At 41.2% G+C, this 24,323-nt stretch overlaps 1 protein-coding gene across 9 annotated transcripts in view; it reads right to left on the bottom strand.

Moving 5' to 3' along the window:
* syngap1a (synaptic Ras GTPase activating protein 1a) overlaps positions 1–24,323 on the bottom strand; it is a 168,980-nt gene that overhangs the window by 21,958 nt on the left and 122,699 nt on the right. For 7 of the 9 annotated variants that reach the window (XR_005130896.1, XR_005130897.1, XM_037542329.1 and 4 more), the window contains 10 exons: positions 21,349–21,470; positions 16,348–16,501; positions 16,156–16,254; positions 11,820–12,059; positions 11,101–11,436; positions 9,885–10,029; positions 9,621–9,765; positions 3,730–3,966; positions 2,503–2,704; positions 1,023–1,204 (listed from right to left, as the gene is read on the bottom strand). Coding sequence is in view for 7 of the 9 variants with exons in the window: in XM_037542329.1 (XP_037398226.1) it covers positions 1,023–1,204; positions 2,503–2,704; positions 3,730–3,966; positions 9,621–9,765; positions 9,885–10,029; positions 11,101–11,436; positions 11,820–12,059; positions 16,156–16,254; positions 16,348–16,501; positions 21,349–21,470 (1,862 nt within the window). In the remaining 2 variants the exon portion in view is untranslated. Of the gene's footprint in view, positions 1–1,022; positions 1,205–2,502; positions 2,705–3,729; positions 3,967–9,620; positions 9,766–9,884; positions 10,030–11,100; positions 11,437–11,819; positions 12,060–16,155; positions 16,255–16,347; positions 16,502–21,325; positions 21,471–24,242 lie in introns of those variants that run through there. The other 2 variants (XM_037542330.1, XM_037542335.1) reach the window with 2 other exon arrangements.

Here is a 24,323-nt window from a genome sequence, read left to right as displayed (position 1 = left end):
TGCACCGTACAGAGATATCTACAGAACTACAGACACAGCCTGCACTGTACAGAGATATCTACAGAACTACAGACACAGCCTGCACTGTACAGAGATATCTACAGAACTACAGACACAGCCTGCACTGTACAGAGATATCTACAGAACTACAGATACAGCCTGAACTGTACAGATGTCTACAGAACTACAGACACAGCCTGCACCGTACAGAGATAAGTACAGAACTACAGACACAGCCTGCACCGTACAGAGATAAGTACAGAACTACAGACACAGCCTACACCGTACAGAGATAAGTACAGAACTACAGACACAGCCTGCACCGTACAGAGATAAGTACAGAACTACAGACACAGCCTGCACCGTACAGAGATAAGTACAGAACTACAGACACAGCCTGCACTGTACAGAGATAAGTACAGAACTACAGACACAGCCTGCACTGTACAGAGATATCTACAGAACTACAGACACAGCCTGCACTGTACAGAGATATCTACAGAACTACAGACACAGCCTGCACTGTACAGAGATATCTACAGAACTACAGACACAGCCTGCACCGTACAGAGATATCTACAGAACTACAGACACAGCCTGCACTGTACAGAGATATCTACAGAACTACAGACACAGCCTGAACTGTACAGATGTCTACAGAACTACAGACACAGCCTGCACTGCACAGATATCTACAGGACTACAGACACAGCCTGCACTGTACAGAGATATCTACAGAACTACACACACAGCCTGCACTGTACAGAGATATCTACAGAACTACAGACACAGCCTGCACTGTACAGAGATATCTACAGAACTACAGACACAGACAGAACTAAAGATAAATTACAAACAACAGTATAACCTTAATAACGAAGTCAATTTTGGGACATTTATATCCTATATAATTATAAAGCTTAGTATAAAGCAAGACCCTGAGGTAAAGATTCTGTCTTCATGTATTCTGTACAGTTTCCGCTTCTGTTTGGTAATTAAGCAGTAGGGCTATTTTCTCATACCTGTTCAGCTCCCTCATCATCAGACTCTGGAAGTCATTGGTGGATGGGCGACTGAAGGGTGGGCGGGTGAGTTGTCGTTCGGGCGGTTGGTGGCTGGCCTGGCGGTGCAGCTGGGGGTTCCGCAGGGCCACACTGATGTCATTCAGCAATCGCGGCAAAGGCCCCAGCTTTAAAATCGCATCCTGGCACAGAATTGAAATAGACCCAAAAACATGAACACAGCACATATAAAACCACAAATAGAGAAGAGTTGATTTTGCATTCTTAATTCATAGTTGAGTGTAATGCATATATTTATTTTTTTGCAAATGAAAGACAAAATGTATTTATTACAATTAAATGTGATTTTCTTGATTGTGGCTAACAAGCCACTGTTAGCTAATGTAGCTAGAAAATTCCATTTATGTCCTTTAGCTTCAAAGCACTGACATTTCTCAGAAACTGTCCAATGAAATAACAAAGACTAACCCTCTAAGGGCTTTCTCTGGACTTTTGCATACAATCTTATATTCACCTCTAAAGACACTCGCATAGAAGACACAGCATATATCAAAATGTCTCATAATCATAATGTCTCTATAATGAGGTTCCATTTGGCCTAGAGCACTGTGTGAAGACATCAACTGAACCCAAAGCTGAGTCTGGTGTTAGAAATTCTTAATATAGTGCTTCACAAAAGTAGTGCAATGTATGAATAAAATAGTGGATAAATGTTCTCTTCATTACTGCTTTCCAAAACCACTGCAGCATAGAGGCGGTAAGGTGTTACACACAATTTCACATCCAAGGCAACTGAATGAAAACAGGAGTACTAGTTAAGAGGAACTGACAATGTCCTGTGGTGGGCAGCACCTTTAACCTGCTAACTTAGCTAGAGTTATCTAACTTAGCTAGAGTTAACAGCTCAAAATATACATGTTCAATGTAATACACATGTTGGATTTCTAGTACTCTAACTCTAAATCAGAGCACCAGCTAGTCAATCCAAACTGTACTGTGGGGTGCCACAGTTTTGAGTTGTAGGCCACTGGCTATGCTAACTCAGAGTGCTGCTAAACAGGAGAGAGGAGCCAGCTAGCATTAGCCTAGCGAGGGCACTACAGGATCAAACACCATGCAATAGGTTTCACTTCAGCTTTCTGGCCCCTAACACCAACCAATCAACTACACTTCCTCTGATTTGAGTCGTTACCATTTAAACTGCTGCAGTGTAGCTTCTGTTAGCCAGACTACAACCCATTCAGCTCCTCTCCCCCAGTTTGCAGCCCCGTTTTGTTGTTAGATTGATGGCTTGACTTTTGTTGAATGGCGGACTGAAAATTGTGCACAATGTCGAGGAAATTGCGCTGGGCATGGTTTGTAAGCGTATCCCATAAAACCGTGTCCGTGTGGAAATGCTCAGAACCATTTGGCTCTACAGTGGAAAAGAGGCCTTTGATGTGGATTCAAATTAGGCCAATGGCAGCACTGTGGCCATTACCTTGCTCAGCTGAGCCATGACCTCCCAGAGCAGACTGTGCAGGATGGACAGCTCACGGCCCAGGTCGATGTAACCTTCGAACGCCGGGGCGTTACTGCCACACTCCACATTACTGATCTCGTAGAGGAACTGCTGCATGGAGCCCCACTCCATCTCCAGAAACTCGTTCATAAACGTCATATGTTCCTCCTTACCGCTAAACCTACAGAATACACAGAGCAGAGAGGAGTGTGGGAGAGAGAGAAAGGAACAGAGAGAGAGGTGGAGCAACAGAAAGAGAGAAGGCAGAGGAGGTAAAGAAACAAAGAGGAAAGGAGTGACAGAGAGACGAAGGAGAGAGAGTGACAGGAGGAGACAAACATGACAGAATAGAGAAAGTAAAAAGACAGAAAAATGATGAGGGGAAAAGAGGGTCGAGTGGTCGATGGGTGACAGAGAAAAGGAGGGATTAAAGAGAAAGAGAGACAGATGATGAGCGCGATGCTGACACAGACGGGACAGCGAGAGAGCAGAAGTTAAACTCCTCACCGCACCCACACGCATACACAAAACACAGATGCACACTTGTCAGTGCTTGAGAGCAAAGCTAAATGAGAGTGTATCTGAAAGTGTGATGGACAGCGTGGACACGTGTGGAAGCCTAAACTGTAGCACAAGTCGATGTGGAAAAGTCTGGGACAAGCATGAAGTGGGCTACAGCGGGTCAATTCTGGATAGTGAGCATAAGGGACAGACCCTTACACACTGTGTCTAGTGAATGACTTGGAGAAGCTGGCCAGGCTCTGATTATAGTTTAAAGGACCAAACTAGTGACCCTTTAAAGTCTGGGACAGCCATGAAGTGGGCTAGGATGATGCTGTATAGAGTAAGAGTGGGATGCAAGCAAACACTAAAAATGAGACTTGTGTATAGGTTTACTGAGAGGGAGGGGTTTTAATGAGTATGGCTCAGATCAGGTGGGTCTAAATAGTAGTGGACACTGCATGGCTCAGGCCTGAACGGTAAGCATGGGTTGGGTTCGGCTGGAGTGTAGCGATTATAGTTTGGGCCTTCACAGTGTAATGATGTAATGGTGAAATGGTGATGAATGCTTGTGACAATTGTTTGGGTCTGGATGGTGATTGTTGACATTCATGATTGTTATTTGCAACTAGATGGGTAGTATGGTTCGGGCCTGAATGGTTGGAATGGGTCGGGCCTGGATGGCGGTGGACTCTAGTGACTGACTTGGAGAAGCTGGCCAGGCTCTGCACCACCTTGGCGATGAGCGTGAGGGTGCGGGAAGTGCGCTCGGATGGGTACTCCTGCGTCAGGTTAAACAGCGATGGAGACATGATGGCAGGGCACAGGAAGCGCAGGAACAATGAGGAACTGATGAGCCGGTCCGCAATATCCTCACGACCTCGTTCGGCGCAACGCACGCGCCATGAAGCAAACACCTCTTTCAGCTCACGTGGAAATACACTGCGGATATAAAGAGAGAGAAAATAATTACATATGAGGAATTAAAAACAGAAGGCAACTTCTTCCCAGGATTTCAAGCACCTAAAACACCCAGGACTAATGGGTGATGTATCTGAAAACAGCCCTGCTCATCCTGTACCACAATGTTCACCTTCATATCCATTTTTCAAAATGTACAGTAGTTTAGAATTTCAGGGCACTGAATCCCGATTGTCCAAACCAATCTGTTTTTGCTGATCGGCTCCTCAGATTATTGTATTTGTATGCTCAGTATAATACCCAGAAATGTACTTAGAGATGCTATCAGAAATAGTCTCCATCTCAGCTTTGGCTCTTAATTTGTCATGAAAACCCAACCAAATTTCAAAACCAAATAAAAACCTACAATGAACTGTCTTGGTGTGTAAAGTGGACAATTTATAATGGCTCCCATCCATGGCTACTGTGCCTAATAAAAGGTGCCTTGAATTACAATCTCAGCTGGACACTTTGAGCTTTGTCCTCCCCAGATGGTCTATAGCTATAGCTGACTTGCTTGTTACATCATTTTCGAGCTGTAAACCTAAGGAACGGACTATTAAACTGGACACCCTCCCTCACCTACAAGACAAGATCCTGATGTCCTTGGGTTTACTAAGACTGTGCAAGGGAGCTTTCTAATGCCTATGAATCCTTCCCTTGCACTCTCAGTCTAGCATAACAGTGAGTGCACTAGTGACCTTGAGAGAAACCAGTTGTTGTGGCCTAAAGATCATGCTCAAAGTAGATACTTGTATGGTCTCTCTGGTGGTTTACAAATGAGAACCTATGCTTCTAAGGCATAAAATGCAGGCACTCAGAAAATGTCCATGTTGAGGGATTGCTGCACATCTGAGATGCATAATAAAGTAAGCTTTTTGTGCTAGTTATACTTTATTCTTTACTCCAATCTGCTTATATGTAGCGAGTTAACAAGGAATTCCTTGACACTTTATGCATTGAGTATATCCAAGAAACCTTTTGACTTCTCTGGACTTCAACTCAATCCTGGATTTACGGTGCTTAAGGTGAGCAGTGAAACCCTGAGTTGTCTACCTGCAGAACCTGACAACTGCTATCATGGCTAATTAAGCCAAGTTTTCATCAGCTAGCAGCTCTGCCGGCCAGCAATGCACTTGTATAACACACTCTATGACACAGTTATAGCCAGGACTCTGGGCAAAACTCTTTTCCTCCTCAACAGAGGTGCCCTTGATGTAAAATAATAACACAGACCCTGTTGTTCAGTCCAAAAAGATTATTTTTAGGTCCCTAAGAAAAGCAGGGCATTCCATATTCGATCTTCAATAATTCCCTCAGCTCATTTCTAAAACTGTGCTACCAGCAAGTTGTTCATTTTGATACATTTTAATGAAGATTATTAATCTCCATCACAAACAATTCACCTCAGTCACCAACAGCTACCAACAATTCCTTTGCTTTTCCTACCAAGGTCAGACATGCCAGTGGAAAACTACTCTGCTAACCAACCAATTGCTCAGAGGGTATTCACTAGATGTATGTGGGCTACATTGTTGCAAGGAGCATCAACCACCTTCCCTACATTTAACATTTGGTTGGTATTTGCCTCCACAGCCAGTCAAGCTGTGTTGAGTACATGTCAAGCTAGGGACTGACCAAGAAGCAGGACAGGAGCTGGCCATAGTTCCCTTGCTGCTGTTCCTCCTGAAAGGGCTATGATAGCAGCTCCAATTCAGGGAGGATCTCATGTCCCAGCAGGGGTCAAGCGTGGTGCCAGCATCCGGTTAGCCTTCAGTCATGGCTGTCACTGCAAAGTTGGAGCCGCAGCAGATGGCCTGTGAGCTGGCTGTCAAGAAGACTATTCGGCACATGAAAGCCATGTCAACTGAGGCCGTGTATGCCTGCGATTGGTAAATATTTTCTGTCGGGTGTGCAAATAGTGGAAGATGAATACTGGAAAATAGCCTAACCCCGTCCAAGTTTGAAGTGGCTACTATTTCTTATCACAAATGTGCGGGTGAGCTTTTCCCTGCTTGTGCATAATCTGGCCAGTGCCTTGTTGAGGGGTATGTGGCATCTTCTCCCTATGTGCTCACTGAGAATTCTGCCATGGGACTAGCCTTTTTTGGGCAGTGTACCCTTTGAGCCAACACTGATTTCAAGTGAATTTTACTGAAGATTACCTGGCTATTGTAGAAGATTACTTCAGCCAAATGTGTGGGAGACTTGTATTCATTCTGTGTGAGCAGGATATGTCCATAATGGAATCACTCCTGGGGTAAGATAATCCCTTTAATACAAGTTTAACTGGCATACTTTATAGACAAGCACGAGACTTTAAATTCTCTTTTATTTTCAGTCTGTGCGCTGAGGCATTATGTGACCTGCTGCCAATTCTTTGTTTGCTGCAGTGGGGCTACTTTGTCAAAACAGAGGAGATTTCTATGGTTAGGTCCACTCAGCAGCTGCCACTGAGTCTGGTGTCTTGTCATTCTGCCTGAGGTATCTGTAGACCTGGGGCAGTGTTGGAAGTCTCACCGGTGGGTATCCTCATTTCTCCTGGTTCTGCACAGTGAGCTCCATCAGATTCACTTGGAATGAGTCCCATTCCTCATTACTTTGGTGTTGTTTCTCACCTACTGTGCTTCATACTGCCTCTGGCAGTCAGTAGGATCAAAACGTAAAACTAGTTACAAATGTGAGTGTGATTCTATGAGTACCGGGAAATGTCAATCACTTCACAACTACGGGAAGATTCCTTGAGGGCATCTGTGTGAACAAAATAATTGTGTTACTGGTTCTGTGACACATCATGCCACCGTATGACTTTCTTAGTATAAGATCTCAATTACAAGGAGTACCCACTGTCTTTCACAAGGTCTCAATGGATGATCCTGAGCTCATACAACAAAAATTGAGGTAGCATTACTGAATCAGAAAAATTCTGTTTCTGTGCACTGCTGCAAGTCATACTAAAAAGACTAAAATAATAACTCCAAAGTAAGAGGCATTGGGTCAGAGTTTTTCAGACCCCTTCATATGTTTATATGTTCTGTAGTATAGTAGATAATGAACTCACGCCATCGGAAGATGCATATTTCACCTTGTTCTGACTGAGTAGTCTTTCAAAAAGTTCCCAGTCATCAGATTAATCTACTCGATGGAAGGGTCTGAAGCACTACCCACATTACAGTGTTCTTCCACATGCATGCAATTATACTTCAAGAGGTCTCCAAATCCCCAAAATGTATGTAGTGCAGCTTTAAACTGTCTGAAGCAGGCTTGCTGGAAAATCTGTTACACTATGATTTCCATAAACACACACACACACACACACACACACACACACACACACACACACACACACCTTCTAAAATGCTTATCCCTCTGGGTTGCGGGGAGAGCTGGAGCCTATCCCAGCAGTCACTGGATGGAAGGCAGGATACACCCTGGACAGGTCAAGAGTCCATCGCAGGGCACACAGACAGACAGATACATTCACACCCACACTCAGACCTAGGGGTAATTTATCAGGTCCAATTGGCCTGACTGCATGTCACTGGACTGTGGGAGGAAACCAGAGAACCCGGAGGAAACCCACGCAGACATAGGGAGAACATGCAAACTCCACACAGAAAGGACCCTGGTCTCCCGACTGGGGAATCGAACCCAGGCCCTTCTTGCTGTGATGCGACAGCGGTACCCCTCACCATAAACACTTTGTGTGAAATACTATGTGCTGTTTAAATCCCACTGGCTCCCTGGGCTGACTTGATTCCTTTAAAGACATTAGCATGTGCTGTTCACTTTATATAGTCTCTCATATCTCTCCTAGATATAAGAGGAGAGCCTCTCACAGATCAATAAATCAACCTTTATATACATTGGGAGTACACGGAGCGTGACCCTGATTTGCAATATTACATCAGCTGGGTGCTCCTTTAATGAATTTAGCTCATGATCTGCCAGCTGCAGCGTGATCTTCTAACCTGCTTCTTGATGTTCTAAATCTGCCATGTGCTCATAATGTTTGTCTTTCCTTCCATGTTATCGTAGTGAACATCCTGCTTGCGAGTTTGGACCATGCCTTTCACATATGGTGGCGGTATGATTGAAGAAGGACAGGAGAGAACTCTGACAACTTAGGCTGGAGTTCTGGGCAGCTTCTGCCTGGAGGCCCCCCTTCTTATAATTGTGGTGTCACTCATATAAGACTGAGGAACAGGGAATAGATGGGCGAGCAAAGGGGAATGTGAAAAATTTGTCACAGGATAACGGAAGATAGGAATGGAAATTTATAAGGTATTCGACTGCCAGGAGAAGGGGCTTCAGGCCTGGCCCTCCCCCCAGGCTTCAGCTATATTCCATTATAAGTCCAATACAATCAGTCATCTCTGTAATCTCGAGGGTGAAAGTCATTTAACACTCATGGCTTGTATCTGGATTTTTTGCATTAAAACAGTGTTTAAATATCAATTTAAATCGGCCCCACTTTATATTGTCTCTAATAACTGTGTAATTACACATGAGTAACATGAAACAACACTAACTATTGATGCTTTAGCCAATGTTACAAATGGCTTACAGAAGTACAGCCTATGTAATTACACAAGTGTATCTTTTTGATGCACTACAGGTCAAAAGTCTCTTCCAGCAGTTAAAGGACACATTTTCCATAACATTACGCTTATGTTTTACAAAATTCCTGTGGAATAACTATATTGTAACAAGGTAACCTAATCACGTGAAACTGATTAATACCAGTTGAATACTGTAATAACACTGGACCTTTATAACCACTCAACAGGAACTTTAGCTATAGTACAGTATTAAAGTTACACCTTATAATAAGTGGACAGTTCCTGTGTAGTTGATATGTAGGTACTGTGTAATAACAGAGGGGTTATATAGACATTCCTTTGGTGTTAACGCAAGACATTTAATTAATGTCATTAAAGTTACATGTTAATATACGGGGATGTCTGCTGTTCTGTCACATTACAGACCGGTTTAAAGCTGAAACTGGTTACAGTGTCACAGCATTAGTAACATAAAAGCTAGACAAATGTTGGGAAAGCTGGCAGATACAGTGTAAGTAGTGTCTTAATGTATGTTATAACATACGCTTCCTTTTACTGCTGGAAAAGGCTTCTGAAAAAAACTGCTCTTCCAATCTGATTACAAATGTAATTACATTTATGTTATTAACCTTGTGTAGCTACATGAGAGAGAATAAGCTGTTACAACTATAAAGATACACTTGTGTAATTACATAAGGTGTACTTGTTTAATCCATCTGTAACCACGCCTAAATCTTTAGTAGTTATATTGTTGTTGCACATGTAACTACAGTTATTAGAGAAACTTAATATGAAGTGGGACCGATTCATCTCTGATTATAATTGCACTAATCCGTGCCTCTCAGAGGAGGATGGGTTCGATTCCAGTCCTCTTTAGCTTTCGTTCTCATGCCCTTCAGGTAAGCTTGCTCATGAGGCGTATGGACCCCTTCTGAAAAGCTTCACTGTGACAATGTCTATTATAAAAGCAATAAGATTTCTTTTATGTTGGGGTTCCAAGATCAGGAAGAGCAGTTTCAGGTCAGAAAAAGTAGAGTGCATGGCAGGGATGTGGAGTCAGAGGATGGAACTGACCAATGGGAGTTGATGATCTTGCAGAGTGCAAGTTCGCAGCACATGCGTAGGTTTGCCTGATGGTCAGGAAGCATGGAGGGTGGAGTGCGCATGGGGTCCACCTCGCAGTTCTCCTCCGACTCGTACAGTGCACGAATGAACTCACCTGCACACAGGAGAGACGTTATCAGCACCACCACCACCATCGTGCATGAGTTCCTCAACAAACAAGGCAGGAGAGGTGTCAGCATGATCATCATAGTCATTATCACCTTCACCACTTACCAATAGTGTCTTTAAGGTAACGGTGTCCAACAAGTTTGAGGTACTCCTCTATGGCTTTGGTGGCCAGTGTATTCTCCCTGAAGATCATATGCTCTCGGTCTATAAAGCGATCTACCTCGCTCAGCGCCATGTCTGACAGAAAATCCTACAAAAGAAAAAACTCCTGATCATTCAGACTGCACCTTATACAGCTGATAAACAGTGGAGTGTTTCTCAGTAACACACCTCTGAAGGTGTACAACATACAGTGGTCTGCGTTACACCTGTATTAGGATGTGAAATCACTGCTGTCAGACCCTGATGTGTTTGGTTCTATTTGCATTTCCCCCCTGGATGTCACTGGATTCTCTGAGTAATCAAGATATGAGTATTGCTGCATCTGTCCTACAAACAAGCTGAGACTCTTGCATATTAATATGACATAACATGAAAATCCAGAGAGGCCATGAGGTCATTACAGTTTGGTGGATTATAATTTTGAGATTTCTAAAATTGTTATCATGCAACAGATTACTTATCTTGCGATGTCAAGACTTTGTTTACTGAGATAAGTTAATTATCTTGGGATCTCAAAATAACATATGTTATAACAAATATGTTATCTTAATATAGAGATATTAAGATAAGTAACTCAGTGTTAAGTAACTCGATGTTATGTTGAAATAAGGCATTCAATATTGTGTGATTCCGAGATGAAGATTATAGATATAGAGTTAATTTTCTTGAGCAACTTTATTATTTTGAGATAATGAGTTATCTTGTGACATAATAACTTTAACAATTAATACATACCTTAATTATTATTAATAATTATCTAGTGATCTTACGATAACAACTTTGTTATCTTGAGATAATGAGTTAATTATCTTGTGATCTCATAATACAAAATATGTTTTCTTAAGATAACAAGATAAGTAACTCCACGTTAAGTAACTCAATGTTATCTTGAAATGATGTGGTATCTTATGATCACAACGTTCCTCAGAGACACCTAATATGAGCAGGACATCAGTTACAGAATGACCAAATGACTTTAGAGGTCTGCGATGTACCAACAGGTCTGGCTCACCTAAATCAGAGACTGGACAATCCAGGGGGAAAATCTAAAACCCACGTATAGGCAACAGAAACACGTACAGGAACGGAACCAGCAGCACTGCTGTGAGTGTCCGGGACTGGAGCTTGCCACCCCTGCTTTGACCCATAATGCACTTACCTTAGCCTTGCCGGTACTCTGCAGGATGTGTACCAGGGCACAGGCTACTTCCTCTTTGCTCTTGACACTCAGCAGCGGCTCCAGCACGGCACACAAAGTGCGGTAATTATTCGTCACGTACTCCGCAAACTCCTTGTACAGCTCCATGGGCAGGATGCTCATGGTCTGGTAGCGCGATTTGAGCCGCAGCGAAGCATTAATGACCTTGCCGCTGCCCACACCTCCACCCTTGGCAAGAACGCTGGGCTGAATAACTGGGTACCACTGCTCCACAAACTGCCGGCCAGTGATGCTCGAGATGGGAATGCTGACCAAGCCCAGGTAGGTGCTCTTCTCCTGCCAGAAACATGCACAAGTCAATCACATAGGCCAACTTTTAAACGTATATCCTATGATAAAAATAAAACCAATATCTTTGACACAATTCCAACTGGTATATCATCCACTAGTGTCTTCGCTCGAATGACTGCCGTTACAGATTTTGCAGTGAGCACTACTGCTCGTCAGCCCACACTGCTGACCTGTTGCTTCAGTTAAGTTCTACCTGATGCTGTACACGTATGCATCACTCAGTAGTGCATGTCAAAAACTGCTTCATGGTATCTCTGATACTGTGTTTAGTATTGGTGCAGTATTGGTGCTGTTTTGGTATCAGTGTGACCTTATAAGCAATACCTAATACTCAGGTTATGGCTAAGCTATTACACTTGTGCTCGAACCTTGCGTCTCTTCTTGTCCGTCTCCTTGTAGAGGTGCAGACGCAGGCTGCGGATGGCGGGGAGGTTGTTGAACTCAAAGTGCTCGCCCCAGAACACGGTGTCGGTGCGTGGCTTGCTGGTGGTGCGCGCGTACAGCATGTCATCCAGACACAGCTCGCAGTAGTATCGCTTTTTAGGGGGAAGGTCCCGCGCCTCGATGATCCACAACTTAAGAACATTGTCCACACGTCGACTGTTATCCTGCAATGATGAGTGAAACAGGAAACAGACCACTGAGAATGTGCACAAACCCATCCTTTAATTTAATGGAGTAGTTTTACCCATAAATTCGTGTTACTAATTAAACTGCCAGTTATGCAAATGGGATCATGCTATGTGGTTTCCATTAGCTTTCATTTGTTGTCAAACTCCGTCCCATTTCTAGCTGAACAGTTCCTTTAATGAAGTTTCTGTTAAAAAAAATGCATCTACAGACTGCTTATCATCAAAAATACTGCAGTCCTCTAATGCAGGATAATGCAATAAACTGACAATAGACTTCAGGATGAACTGATACACATTTCTCCAGTGCCAGCAAATGTTGGTGACTTATTATGGTGACTTAAGGGTGCAGACCTTTTTTTGAGGTGGGGGGCTTGTAGCCTTAAGGTAAGAGAGGTGAGCCAGCAACAAAAAGGTTGTGGGCAGAAGGATGTGGGTTCAAACCCCATTCACTGCATGCCTTTGGCTAGACACCCAACTTCAACTGCCCCAGTTGGTGCAACGCTGTTGGTAATACTGTCTTATTCCCAGATTGGACATATTTTGGCAACAAAATGACAAATTTGCCTTGTAGTATAAACTAAGTACAACCCCAATTCCAATGAAGTTGGGACGTTGTGTAAAACATAAATAAAAACAGAAATACGATGATTTGCAAATCCTTTTCAACCTATATTCAATTGAATACACTACAAAGACAAGATATTTAATGTTCAAACGGATAAACTTTATTGTTTTTTGCAAATATTCACTCATTTTGAATTTGATGCCTGCAACACGTTCCAAAGAAGTTGGGACAGGGGCAACAAAAGACTGGGAAAGTTGAGGAATGCTCAAAAAACACCTGTTTGGAACATTCCACAGGTGAACAGGTTAATTGGAAACAGGCGAGTGTCATGATTGGGTATAAAGGGAGCATCCCTGAAAGCCTCAGTCGTTCACAATCAAGGACGGGGCGAGGTTCACCACTTTGTGAACAACTGCGTGAGCAAATAGTCCAACAGTTTAAGAACAACGTTTCTCAACGTGCAATTCCAAGGAATTTGGGGATTTCATCATCTACAGTCCATAATATCATCAAATGATTCAGAGAATGTGGAGAAATCTCTGCAAGTAAGCTGCAAGGCAGAAAACCAACACTGAATCCCGTGACCTTCGATCCCTCAGGCGGCTCTGCATTAAAAACCGACATCATTCTGTAACGGATATTCCCACATGGGCTCAGGAACACTTCAGAAAACCACTGTCAGTGAACGCAGTTCGTCGCTCCGTCTACAAGTGCAAGTTAAAACTCTGCCATGCAAAGCGAAGCCACATATCAACACCACCCAGAAACGCTGCCGGCTTCTCTGGGCCGAGCTCATCTGAGATGGACTGACGCAGAGTGGAAAAGTGTCCTGTGGACTGACGCGTCCACATTTCACACTGTTTCTGGAAATCATGGACGTCGTGTCCTCCGGGCCAAAGAGGAAAAGGACTGTCCGGATTGTTTTCAGCACAAAGTTCAAAAGCCAGCCTCTCTGATGGTGTGGGGGTGTGTTAGTGCCCATGGCAGGGGTAACCTGCACATCTGTGAAGGCACCATTAATGCTGAAAGGTACATGCAGGTTTTGGAGCAACATCTGCTGCCATCCAAGCAGCGTCTTTTTCAGGGACGTCCTGCTTATTTCAGCAAGACGATGCCGAGCCACATTCTGCACGTGTTACAACAGCGTGGCTTCGTAGTAAAAGAGTGCGGGTACTAGACTGACCTGCCTGCAGTCCAGACCCGTCTCCCATTGAAAATGTGTGGCGCATTATGAAGCGCAAAATACGACAACGGAGACCCCGGACTGCTGAGCAACTGAAGCTGTACATCAAGCAAGAATGGGAAAGAATTCCACCTACAAAGCTTCAACAATTAGTGTCCTCAGTTCCCAAACGCTTATTGAGTGTTAAAAGGAAAGGTGATGTAACACAGTGGGAAACACGCCCCTGTCCCAACTTCTTTGGAACATGTTGCAGGCATCAAATTCAAGTTTATCCGTTTGAACATTAAATATTTTGTCTTTGTAGTGTATTCAATTGAATATAGGTTGAAAAGGATTTGCAAATCATTGTATTCTGTTTTTATTTATATTTTACACAACATCCCAACTTCATTGGAATTGGGGTTGTACATAACATAATAGGCATTTTCACATCTAGTTTGTTTTTGTGAAATTCCACACAAGACTTCAGGTTCTGGAAATGGATTATTTTTCATTTGGCTTTGATGGTTTAACACTATAATGGCTGAAGTTTTGGCTGAAGTTCACCAGAGTACACCATTTCTCAATCTTTACAGCTGATCATATCATTATTTTGTTATTTCAGAATCAAGTTGTCGCTGAAGAGAAGGAGGGGTAAACAACTCTTTGTTCATTTAAAATTGAATTAGTCACGCTGGAGTACATGTCTTATCAGAGATACTTCTAATAGTTTTGTTACTTGCTTCATGAAACCCAGTAAATGGCTTTCATTCGAAATCCACAAGTGCTCTGTTTTCCTTTTTGTATTAGGTGTTACTAAAACTTAAGAAATACTGTCTTTGAGGTTTTGTTCTTAGATGTCATTTGATCTTTTTAACCAAATGAATTTGAAGGCTCCCATTGCACAAAGCAACCTGCAGCCTGCACAGGTGTTTGACTGGCTGGTGGGCCTTTTTAACCACACTGACATTTCCTATGAAATGAGTCTGTCAGTCTCCTGGACTTTTCTGGAATTACAGGCTGACATTTTACCATCATCGTCTGACATTCTGGAAGGACACAACCACACAGCTGATGACAGCCAGACAGTCTAACAGCCCTAAAAGTCTGAGTTTCAGGTAAAGGCATGGCGAACTCCAGCTTTCATTTCACGCAGACCAGTTCTTAGAAAGTTGAATTAGCCCCGGATGAGAGGATCATGTTCCATAACATGATGAGCACAAGTAATTTGCGAATTTACAAAAAAGCCCACTGCTCACAGCTGTTGAATTTTACCAGATTTACTTCACACACATTTGCAGTGCAACCACACAGGTTCTGGATGCTTTTTCAGAACTGCAGATTCCTGGAATCAAGCCTAACGCAGAATGTAAAACAGTTAGGGCTGCCAAAGTGAATGCAGTGCTAACACATTAAAGCAACCCATTTTTAACACCACTAGTCGCATTAACACTGTCGATGCATGTTCTCCAAACCATCTGTGGTAGTGCAGGCTGAAGCCTACCTGCTTACGTGCTGTATGTCACTATGACGATATCCTCTACAACTGTAACCATCTACTTTAAAACAGCTTTTAAATGGCTTTTAAAGCAATATCTTCAGCTGATGACACTGGACTGTGCTCGATTGGGTAAATCAATGAGCAGCAAACTAACAAAAGCAAAAGCAAAGAGGAAAACTCCAGTTCCTCTTGAGAGCCTCCACTGTAACAAGAATCCATAAGTTGTATGAATGTGCCTCAGAAAGAGAGTGAGGTGGAATTGGAATCACTGACTATTATATTTTTGACATAATTTGATTATTGACCCAAAATTACTGGCTTTCATCATTTGGTCCATTTTACATGAAATTTACACACAATGTAAAGCACAACAGGTATTTTCAAATTATGTCAAAAACTGGGAAGAGAAAAAAAAAAAAAAAAAAAAAAAAAAAAAAAAATATATATATATATATATATATATATATATATAAATATATATATATATATATATATATATATATATATATATATATGCTTCATGGATCATTGTACAAACTGCTTTGTAAAGAGTAAAGAGTTTAAAAAAGTGTTTTAAGTTTTTTTTTTATGTAAAAATGTAAGTATTTCACTTTCACTTTAAAAGAAATTAAAAAAAGAAAAAGAAACTGAAAGCTGTAAAAATGCAAGTATTATTTTCACACATTGAAATGTATGGATTAGGGTTTGGGCCAGACACCTTATTGTAATCTGTTACATTAACAGTCATTAAATTGTCTTCTTCCTTCTATAAAGTTACAGATAGACGTGAGGTTTTCTTACAATAATGTTTTTGTTGTGGTGCTGCCAGCCATGTGTTTCCTACCTTGTTAGGTTTAACAGCTCGTTGCAGGTTCTCTATCCACTTGTCCCTCTCAGCAGCCGAACGGCAGGCAAAGCACTTTGTGCCCGAGGCCGTTGTTACCTGAGGGTCAGGCACATGCACACGCAGGTGATGTTCAGGTGGTCAGACGTGAGGCTGAAGTTTAGATTCTTCTGTTTGCGCAATCACACTCACCTCAAAGCAGTACTCCTGGCCGAGGATGCTGGAGTGGACGGGTTTGATGATGGCATCCTCGTCCAGTGTGAGGTCCAGCGCCTCGGCCGCGCTGCTCGGGGACAGCAAAGACTCATGGGAGTGAGACTCCTTAAAGCTCTGCATCAGGCGCGTTCTGCAGAGATAGAGTAATGTGGGGTGAGGAAAGAAAAGAGAGAAAAAAAAGAGGAGGAGAGAAAAGGAGAAAGAAAGACAAAGAGAAACAGATCGAAAGACGGAGAAAGAAATAGTGTGAGAGAGAAAAAGTTTATGTTAGAGAGAGAGAGAGAGGTGAGATACAGATAGAAAAGAGAGGGCAGAGTAAAAAGAATGGAGAGAGAGATGGAGAGAGAGGAGGAGCGAGAGAGAGGGAGGAGAGAAAGAGATGAAGAAAGTGCGGTTGAGAGAGAGAGAGAGAGAGAGAGAGTAACACTACATAGATTACAGCTTAACAGTTTCCTTCTTCTTCCTAACGGTGTTGGATGTCAGGTGTTGTTTGTGTGCATTGGGGTTTATTATGACCCGCCCGAGGAATCGGTCCGTCAGATGACCAGGCAAAAAAGTTCAAGGGCATCCTGGACACAAATATAACTTCTAAACGGAGGTCAGGTAAACACTGGCAGCACAGAATTCTTTATTTTGGGAAGATTCACTACAGCAGCCCAGAGCTGGTACTCCTCTGAATCTTTTATCAGGGCCCTTTATTAATTTATAACGGTGTCCAAAGAGTCTCCCTGAAATACGTCCAGAGTATCCTGATTAGGCTGAACAGTGTGGAAGTAAAGTCTGATGGTAAAACAGTAATAAAACCTCATATCTGAACTAAAGTTTCGCTCTGCATGGTTTCATTCACATTTTTTAGGTAACAGATTTCTTAAAGCGTACTTATTTTTAAATAATATATTTCACTCAGGCAATAAATGTAACCAAACAGAAAATATCAGCAAATTTCTATCCAATATAACTTCTCCGGAATTTCTACATTTATGAACTACTTTCAACTGCTTTGTTAATTTAGCCTGAAAAAGTGAGTCAAACTTTTTTTAGCTTTAGAGTTTACAGTGTACACAGTAAACATTAGGGTTCAGAAGTTTGGAATCACTTGTCATATCAATAATTGCTGCTAGCCAGTAATAACTTCTCGCTGCTGTCGGAAGAAAACCTTCCAACTCCATTTGTGACGTTTTTCAGTTTTTGACATAATATGAAAATACTTGGTGACCTTTACATGGTGTGTAAATTTCAGGATGAATGGGCCAACAGAAACGGCCCAAGATGATCTGGAAAAAAGTCTGGATCCACTGGCTTACATTAAAAGTACGGTATGTTTTTTCCTTCTCCTGTAGAGTTACTATTTTCAGGATACAAGGTTTTGTTCCGACAACAGCAGAAAGTGCGTTAAGTTTGTAGGAACATCAAAACAGTTATTAGACACTAAATAATTTACTGTAATTACATAATTCCACTCATTTCCTAATTACTATATAAAGTTATCTGCATGAGTTTTTCAATATAATCGCCACTATTTAAACACGACAGGCTCAGTGTTCTGCAGCTTTCTCCATCATTCATATCTCACGGTTCATTAAGAGACCCTTATTAATCCCACAACAGGGAAATTTCACCTTTGCAATCTAACACATCTGTGCAGTGAATCACCACATACACACTAGTGAGCGCACACACACTCGGGGGCAGTGAGCATACGTATCCGGGAGCGGTTGGCAGCTCTATCTGTAGTGCCTGGGGAGTAGTTGAGGGTTAGGTGTCTTGCCCAAGGGCACCTCAGTCATGTACTCTCAGCTCAGGGGCTTGAGCTGGTGACCTTCGGGTCACAAGGCTGGTTCCCTAACCTCCAGTCCATGACTGCCTCCTGGACACATCTATTATTTCTCCGTTTTTTAACAGATTCCTACTAATGAGCTAAAAATCAGTTTAACTTTTATTGAAAACAGTGATCCCAAACTTTTCGACTGTGAGTCCAAACTCTGCATAGTGCATATAATGCGTGTTTTAACACACAATCATTTAACCCCTGTTTTTCATATTGCTTACAATATCTAACGCAGTACTTCAGTGATATTCCTGTCTACTGCAGGGCGAAGTGACTAATAAACTCATTGTGTGAGTTCTGTTGCACTTACAGCATTGTGTATTCCCACTGCAGCACTATCAGGTCTCACTGCTGTCATACATCTGACAGGGTGAAGGTCACTGCACACCTCCGCTGATACAGGTCAGTCACACCAGGCTGTTATTAACCTTAACAGTGTGGCTAGAGAATTCAGCACTGAGCCCAAGCAGACATCACACTGATGGAGGACGTATGAAGATCTTTGTTTTTCAGTGAAGAAACTGCAGCAGTGAGGGGATGATTTATGTTTGGCATCAGTATTTGTGATTGTGTGTCTGCACTAGGGGCTGCACAGGCTGCTCAACAAATAGGTCCAGTAGCTGGTGGTCAGGGATAGTAGTCAGGGACAGTGCCTTACTTTAGTAGTGAAACATGGTGGTGGCAGAAGCAACAGTAAGTCTCACAGGGTCAGATGGGATCTCATAATGAGAATACACGTCTGGGGACACCTTGTTAAACTGTTCGTGCTGTTATTGAAGATAAGCCTCCATTAAAACCCATCCCAAGTTTTCTAGCCAGTGCTATTTTAATGCCAGGTAGGGTCGATAACATAAGCATAACAAGCTTGCCAGTGGAACCCCATTACTAGCTAATATATACTGGTAAAAATGAATGTTTCAGAGTTTTCTGAGGGGATATTTCATTCATGAAAAATCTAATTACATTACGTCCTTAGGCTATAAACAATACTAATCAGCGCATCATCGCCCCCTACATTGAGTCGTGCCTTGAATTAGTTTAAAAGATTATTCCCACTCTGATAAGTCTACATTCTCACACACTATGATTCTAATATTTCTTACGTCTTTGTCCCCAAAAGTTCTCACTGTAAGAATCTGGACCCGTAAGACTAAAAGCAGTAGTTAGCATGTAGCATTCAGTTTGTGTAAGACTACTCAAAACCATCAAAAATACACCATGTGTCCAAAGGACTGTAGACACCAGCTTGAGTACACTGTTAAAAATGAGAGGTCGGCTCAACTCAAAATGATACAATAACATGGCTTTTATTGAGTTGATTCAACTTGAGGTAACCAGAGTTCACACAAATCAAACTTTTTAGCTGAGTCAAAAGTTCTCTTAACTTTTTAGTTCTGCTTCTCAGTTCGGTAAATAAGATGCACTTGTGTTTTATACTCAACTTCACCACCAGCCAGGACTCTTTCCACCACACAATTGTGCTTGACGTTTTTCCTCTTGGGTACTCACTTACGGATGGCTGTGGCATCGCTGGGGCTCAAACTCACAACCTCTGTTGTTTTAGCTTTAAGGCCGGGAGTTGACTGATGTGGTGCAGCTGTCTAATAATTCATCCCAATATCAGAAGGTTGTGAGTTGGAATCCCAGCAATGCACAGCTGTCCAGCTCCAGAAGCCCAGGAGAAAAATATCCCAGATAGAACTGTGTGATAGAAGGAGCGCCAGCTGGTGGAGAGACTGAGTAAAATAAAAACACAGATTCAGTTCTGTTTGTCTCACTGAGCTGCAGACCTAGAAACAGCAGCTGGGAGAACTTTTTCAACTGAGAACACTTTTTTCATTAACTATGGTAACTTAGCATCAGTTCACCATTTTTGAATACCTACACTTTAAAAAAGTGGTTCAGTAACACTTCACTGTAGGGTGCTGTTCATAAGGCTATATGACACCTACATGAGCTTTTCATGGCAACTGACATAACCCTTCATAAATGTTTATAAATGCTAACTTTAATAGGCCCCATCTGTCATAAAGGCTACTTTATCTAACTTTGGTCAAAACTGGCAAATGTAACCTTTATAGCGAAAGACGCTTATTGGAGCAAATAAACATTTATGTAGGGTTATGTCAGTTGTCATGAAAAGCTTATGTAGGTGTCATGTACCTTTATGAACAGCACCCTACACGCTTCTTCAAGGGTTCTTTGCATCATGAAATGATTCGGTAACACTTTATTTGAAGGCTACCTACATAAGGGCTTCATAACGCATTCATAAGCGCTGAATAATGCGCTTATGAAGCACTACTTGAACATTTATTAAGTGCTTATGTTGGTTCTCGCAACCTGACATAAGATGTTTTATGAAATAAATGACATTGTACTGACATAATAAGAATAAACGTTGAACATATTTACAGCACTAAACATTTAAAACACTATACATGACTATTTATGTCAGCATTCTTAAGATGACATTGTATTAATATCAGGTTAAATATGCCTGGAAACCACCCCCTCTTCGCTCCATAGCATGGATAAGATGATTGATGCGATTATGTATGGGGTTAAAAATGTTTAGTGCTGTAAATAAGTTCAACGTTTATTCTTATTATGTCAGTACAATGTCATTTATTTCATAAAACATCTTATGTCAGGTTGCGAGAACCGACATAAGCACTTAATAAATGTTCAAGTAGTGCTTCATAAACGCATTATTCAGTGCTTATGAATGTGTTATGAAGCCCTTATGTAGGTAGCCTTCAAATAAAGTGTTACCGATGATTCTTTAAACTGATGGCGATTGTCTTGTGTATGGTTCTATACAGAACCTTTGTGAAAAGAGTTCTATATAGCATCAACCTTATAATGCTTAAACTTCTAACAACAGAAAAACCCTTTTAGGCGCTATAAAGAACCCTTTTCAAACAGGTTCTATATAGAACCATCTACAGCACAGTCTCCATCAATCAGAAGAACCATCTCACTCTAACTCTTGAATCACACACAGGGTTCTTTGAGTGTTCATAGTTCTATATAAAACAACTTTCTTTACTAAGGAACCCTTAAAGAACCATCTTTTTGATGGTGTGTAGTTAACTAGTAAAATGAATGATCATGCAACCTCACGTGTGGAAGCGCATGCTGTTTACCTCTCCTGGTCAGCACTGCGGAATCGTGGGAGAATCATGTGGCGAAAGCTTCCGGTGCGATCAAGTTTAGGCTGGCTCTTCGCTCGCTTAATTGAGCTTTTCAGACGGCGGCTAAGAAAGCTCTGACAGACAGACAGACAGAGAGAGAGAGAGAGAGAGAGAGAGAGAGAGAGAGAGAGAGAGAGAGTTTGCAGTCAGACAGACAGCTCAGACACATTGATTTGCCGAGAGAGGAAAGGTTTGTTTGTATTGCATAAAATCATACAGTTTGATAATTAGAAGCCAAAGAAAACAAGCTGTGCTAATCTAAGCCTTCGAGTCTCTCGGGGTTCAACCACGCCATGTTACGAAAACACATGACAAATGAGGGAAATAGACTCATTATTCTCAACAAGACATCAAGATTTTTCTACAAACAAACACAGCTTTCCCCTCGCAAAAAAATAAATAAATAAATAAATAAATAAATAAAAATGATGGAACGCAAAACACTGACTTTGGTACAATGATACAAATGAAAATGTGGCTCACTGCTGGCCTTTAATGGCTTGTCTGAAGGAGATCAAGCTTCAGAGTGATGCATGGAAATTAGCGCCAATATAACCCATGTTAGTGGATAAAACGATGGCACAAAACAGCACTAAAAGTGTTGGGGTTCGGAAATGTTCTATTCTAGCTTTTAACGAAACCTTTAGACAAACACGGCCTTCAAGTCGTGGCGCAAATATTGGATTTATGAGATGGATGCACACCAACGGCACCACATCGTTGCATTTGCTAGTGGAAAACGCTGAATTTTTAACGAGCCCTGAGTTTCTGAGTTGTGGTGTTAACAAAAAAGCAACGATAGCCGCTGATAAACTGCCTGTATTGCAGTTATTATTATCAGCCACAACATTAACACTGCAGGCTGAAACCATCCACACATGGAAATACAGACATAATGTATAGACACAGATTCTATTCATAACACATGTAAAAATAAAAGTAAACCAAAAATACTTTTGGTATTTGGTGGATTTAAAAGTGTTACTTTTAAGTCCACTTTGCCTAAAGTAAAGGTAAAAAATGCCCCCCACGCCAAATCATTAAACCCGGAAAAGTTGTCAGGGGTGGGCTCGGGCCTACAGTTGCTAAGCTGTGTTTGGACCGTTGGTATTTAGGGGAGGGGTTTAGTGAAAGGTGCACTATGATTGGTTCAATACAGTGTAGCTCCTCAAAGTAAGTACCTGTGCACAAATGTACTACACTTTAAATGACCTTTATGTTTATATATTTATGGTCTGTTCCGACGATTTTACAAAAATATACTACAGTAACGTGATATTAATTAAAAACTACATTTTCTCAGTAATTATAATGTAACACATAACATTAATTCAAAACCGAATGTTGTAAACAAATCATGACATAACACTAATTCAGACGGAATATCCCAGTGTAATTATAATGTAATATATTTTACAAACTGCAGACTAAATCGTAAGAAAATATTAATTAAAAACTGCATTCTAAGGCAATAACAATGTAATAAAATTCTAAGCCAAACATTGCACAATAACTATAAAGCAATATAATTGAAAACTGAATATATTCTACAATAATTATAAAGCAATAAAATTCAAAGCTTTTCAGTTGAGCTTTGTACAATAATTACAAGGTGACATAATTACAAAAATAAAAATTCTAAAGTAATTATGAAGTAGCATTAATTCAAAATGAAATATTCTACCACAATTTATAAAGTTATACAATGCAAAAAAAATACACTACAGTTACTACAAAGTACTATAATTCAAAAATGTATATTCTACATGAAATGATACAGTAATAGATGAATATGCTACAATAATGTATAAAGTAATATAGATCAAAAACTAATATTCTACAATAATTATAAAGCGATAAAATTCAAAACTGAACATTCTACAATTACTTAATAATATTAAAAATCTTAAATAATTCTAAAGTATTATAATTCAAAAACAAATACTCGAAAGTAATTATGAAGTAGCATTAATTACAGTGATTTTCATTCACAAACGAATGTTGTAAAGTAATTACAAAGTAATATAACTAAATGAACATTCTGCAATAATCCATGAAGTGAAAACTCAGACATTAATATTTTGAAGTAATTATGAAGCAGCATTAATTCAAAAATCAGTGTTCTGTCATAATTCATGAAGTAATATATTTCAAAGCTGAATAGTCGACAGTTATTATGAAGTCACATAATTCCAAACTGAAGTATAAAGTAACCTTCACTCCAAATTAAATATTCTACTAATGCAACATCGCAATTACTCATTAGTGATCAAGTTTCCTACGTCGTTGTTGTTGCTGCTCATACGGTCCTCATTTAAGCTGTACTGTAAGATGGAATAAGACATGTTTTACCTCAAATGACCACCAGATAGCACTGCAGCTGAATCAAATCACCGATGCCGTTTCTGGCTTGGTGACTCATACTCAGATACTGCCTACGCTCTCTCTCTGTCCCTCTCTCTCTCTCTCTCTCTCTCTCTCTCTCTCTCTCTCTCTGAAAGCACTGCAGTTTGGTTGTGCATGTTTAAAAGCACCTGCTCTCCTCTAATTTCCTGCAGCCACGATCCAACATCGTGTCAGCGTCAGCTATAATTATCTCATCTGAAAACACTGACCGCAGTCAAGTAAACGCAACTCTTTCCAAACGCAAGCCAGCAAACTTGGTAGGCGAGTTCAGCAGCGCCCTCATTAAAGCTTGTGTTGTTTTTAACTGAGACAGATGGAGGGCGGACCAAAGTCCACCTGAAACGCATCTCACGCACTCACTACATCACAAAGATTTCTCCAGACGATTAATAAAAGCAGAATTTTCCATTCAACCCTGATGAAACACCAAGAATGAGAACCTGCAGGGCTGCAGCACTGCTCGCTGTAGCGTTGTCCCTGCTCCAGCACAAATCAGTCCAGTTCCAAATATTTTTGGAGTC

This window comes from Pygocentrus nattereri, chromosome 11 (genome assembly GCF_015220715.1).
Source record: "Pygocentrus nattereri isolate fPygNat1 chromosome 11, fPygNat1.pri, whole genome shotgun sequence".
Taxonomy (NCBI): domain Eukaryota; kingdom Metazoa; phylum Chordata; class Actinopteri; order Characiformes; family Serrasalmidae; genus Pygocentrus; species Pygocentrus nattereri.
Note: the sequence above shows the minus strand (reverse complement) of the source record. Positions and strands in the feature narration are given on the sequence as shown.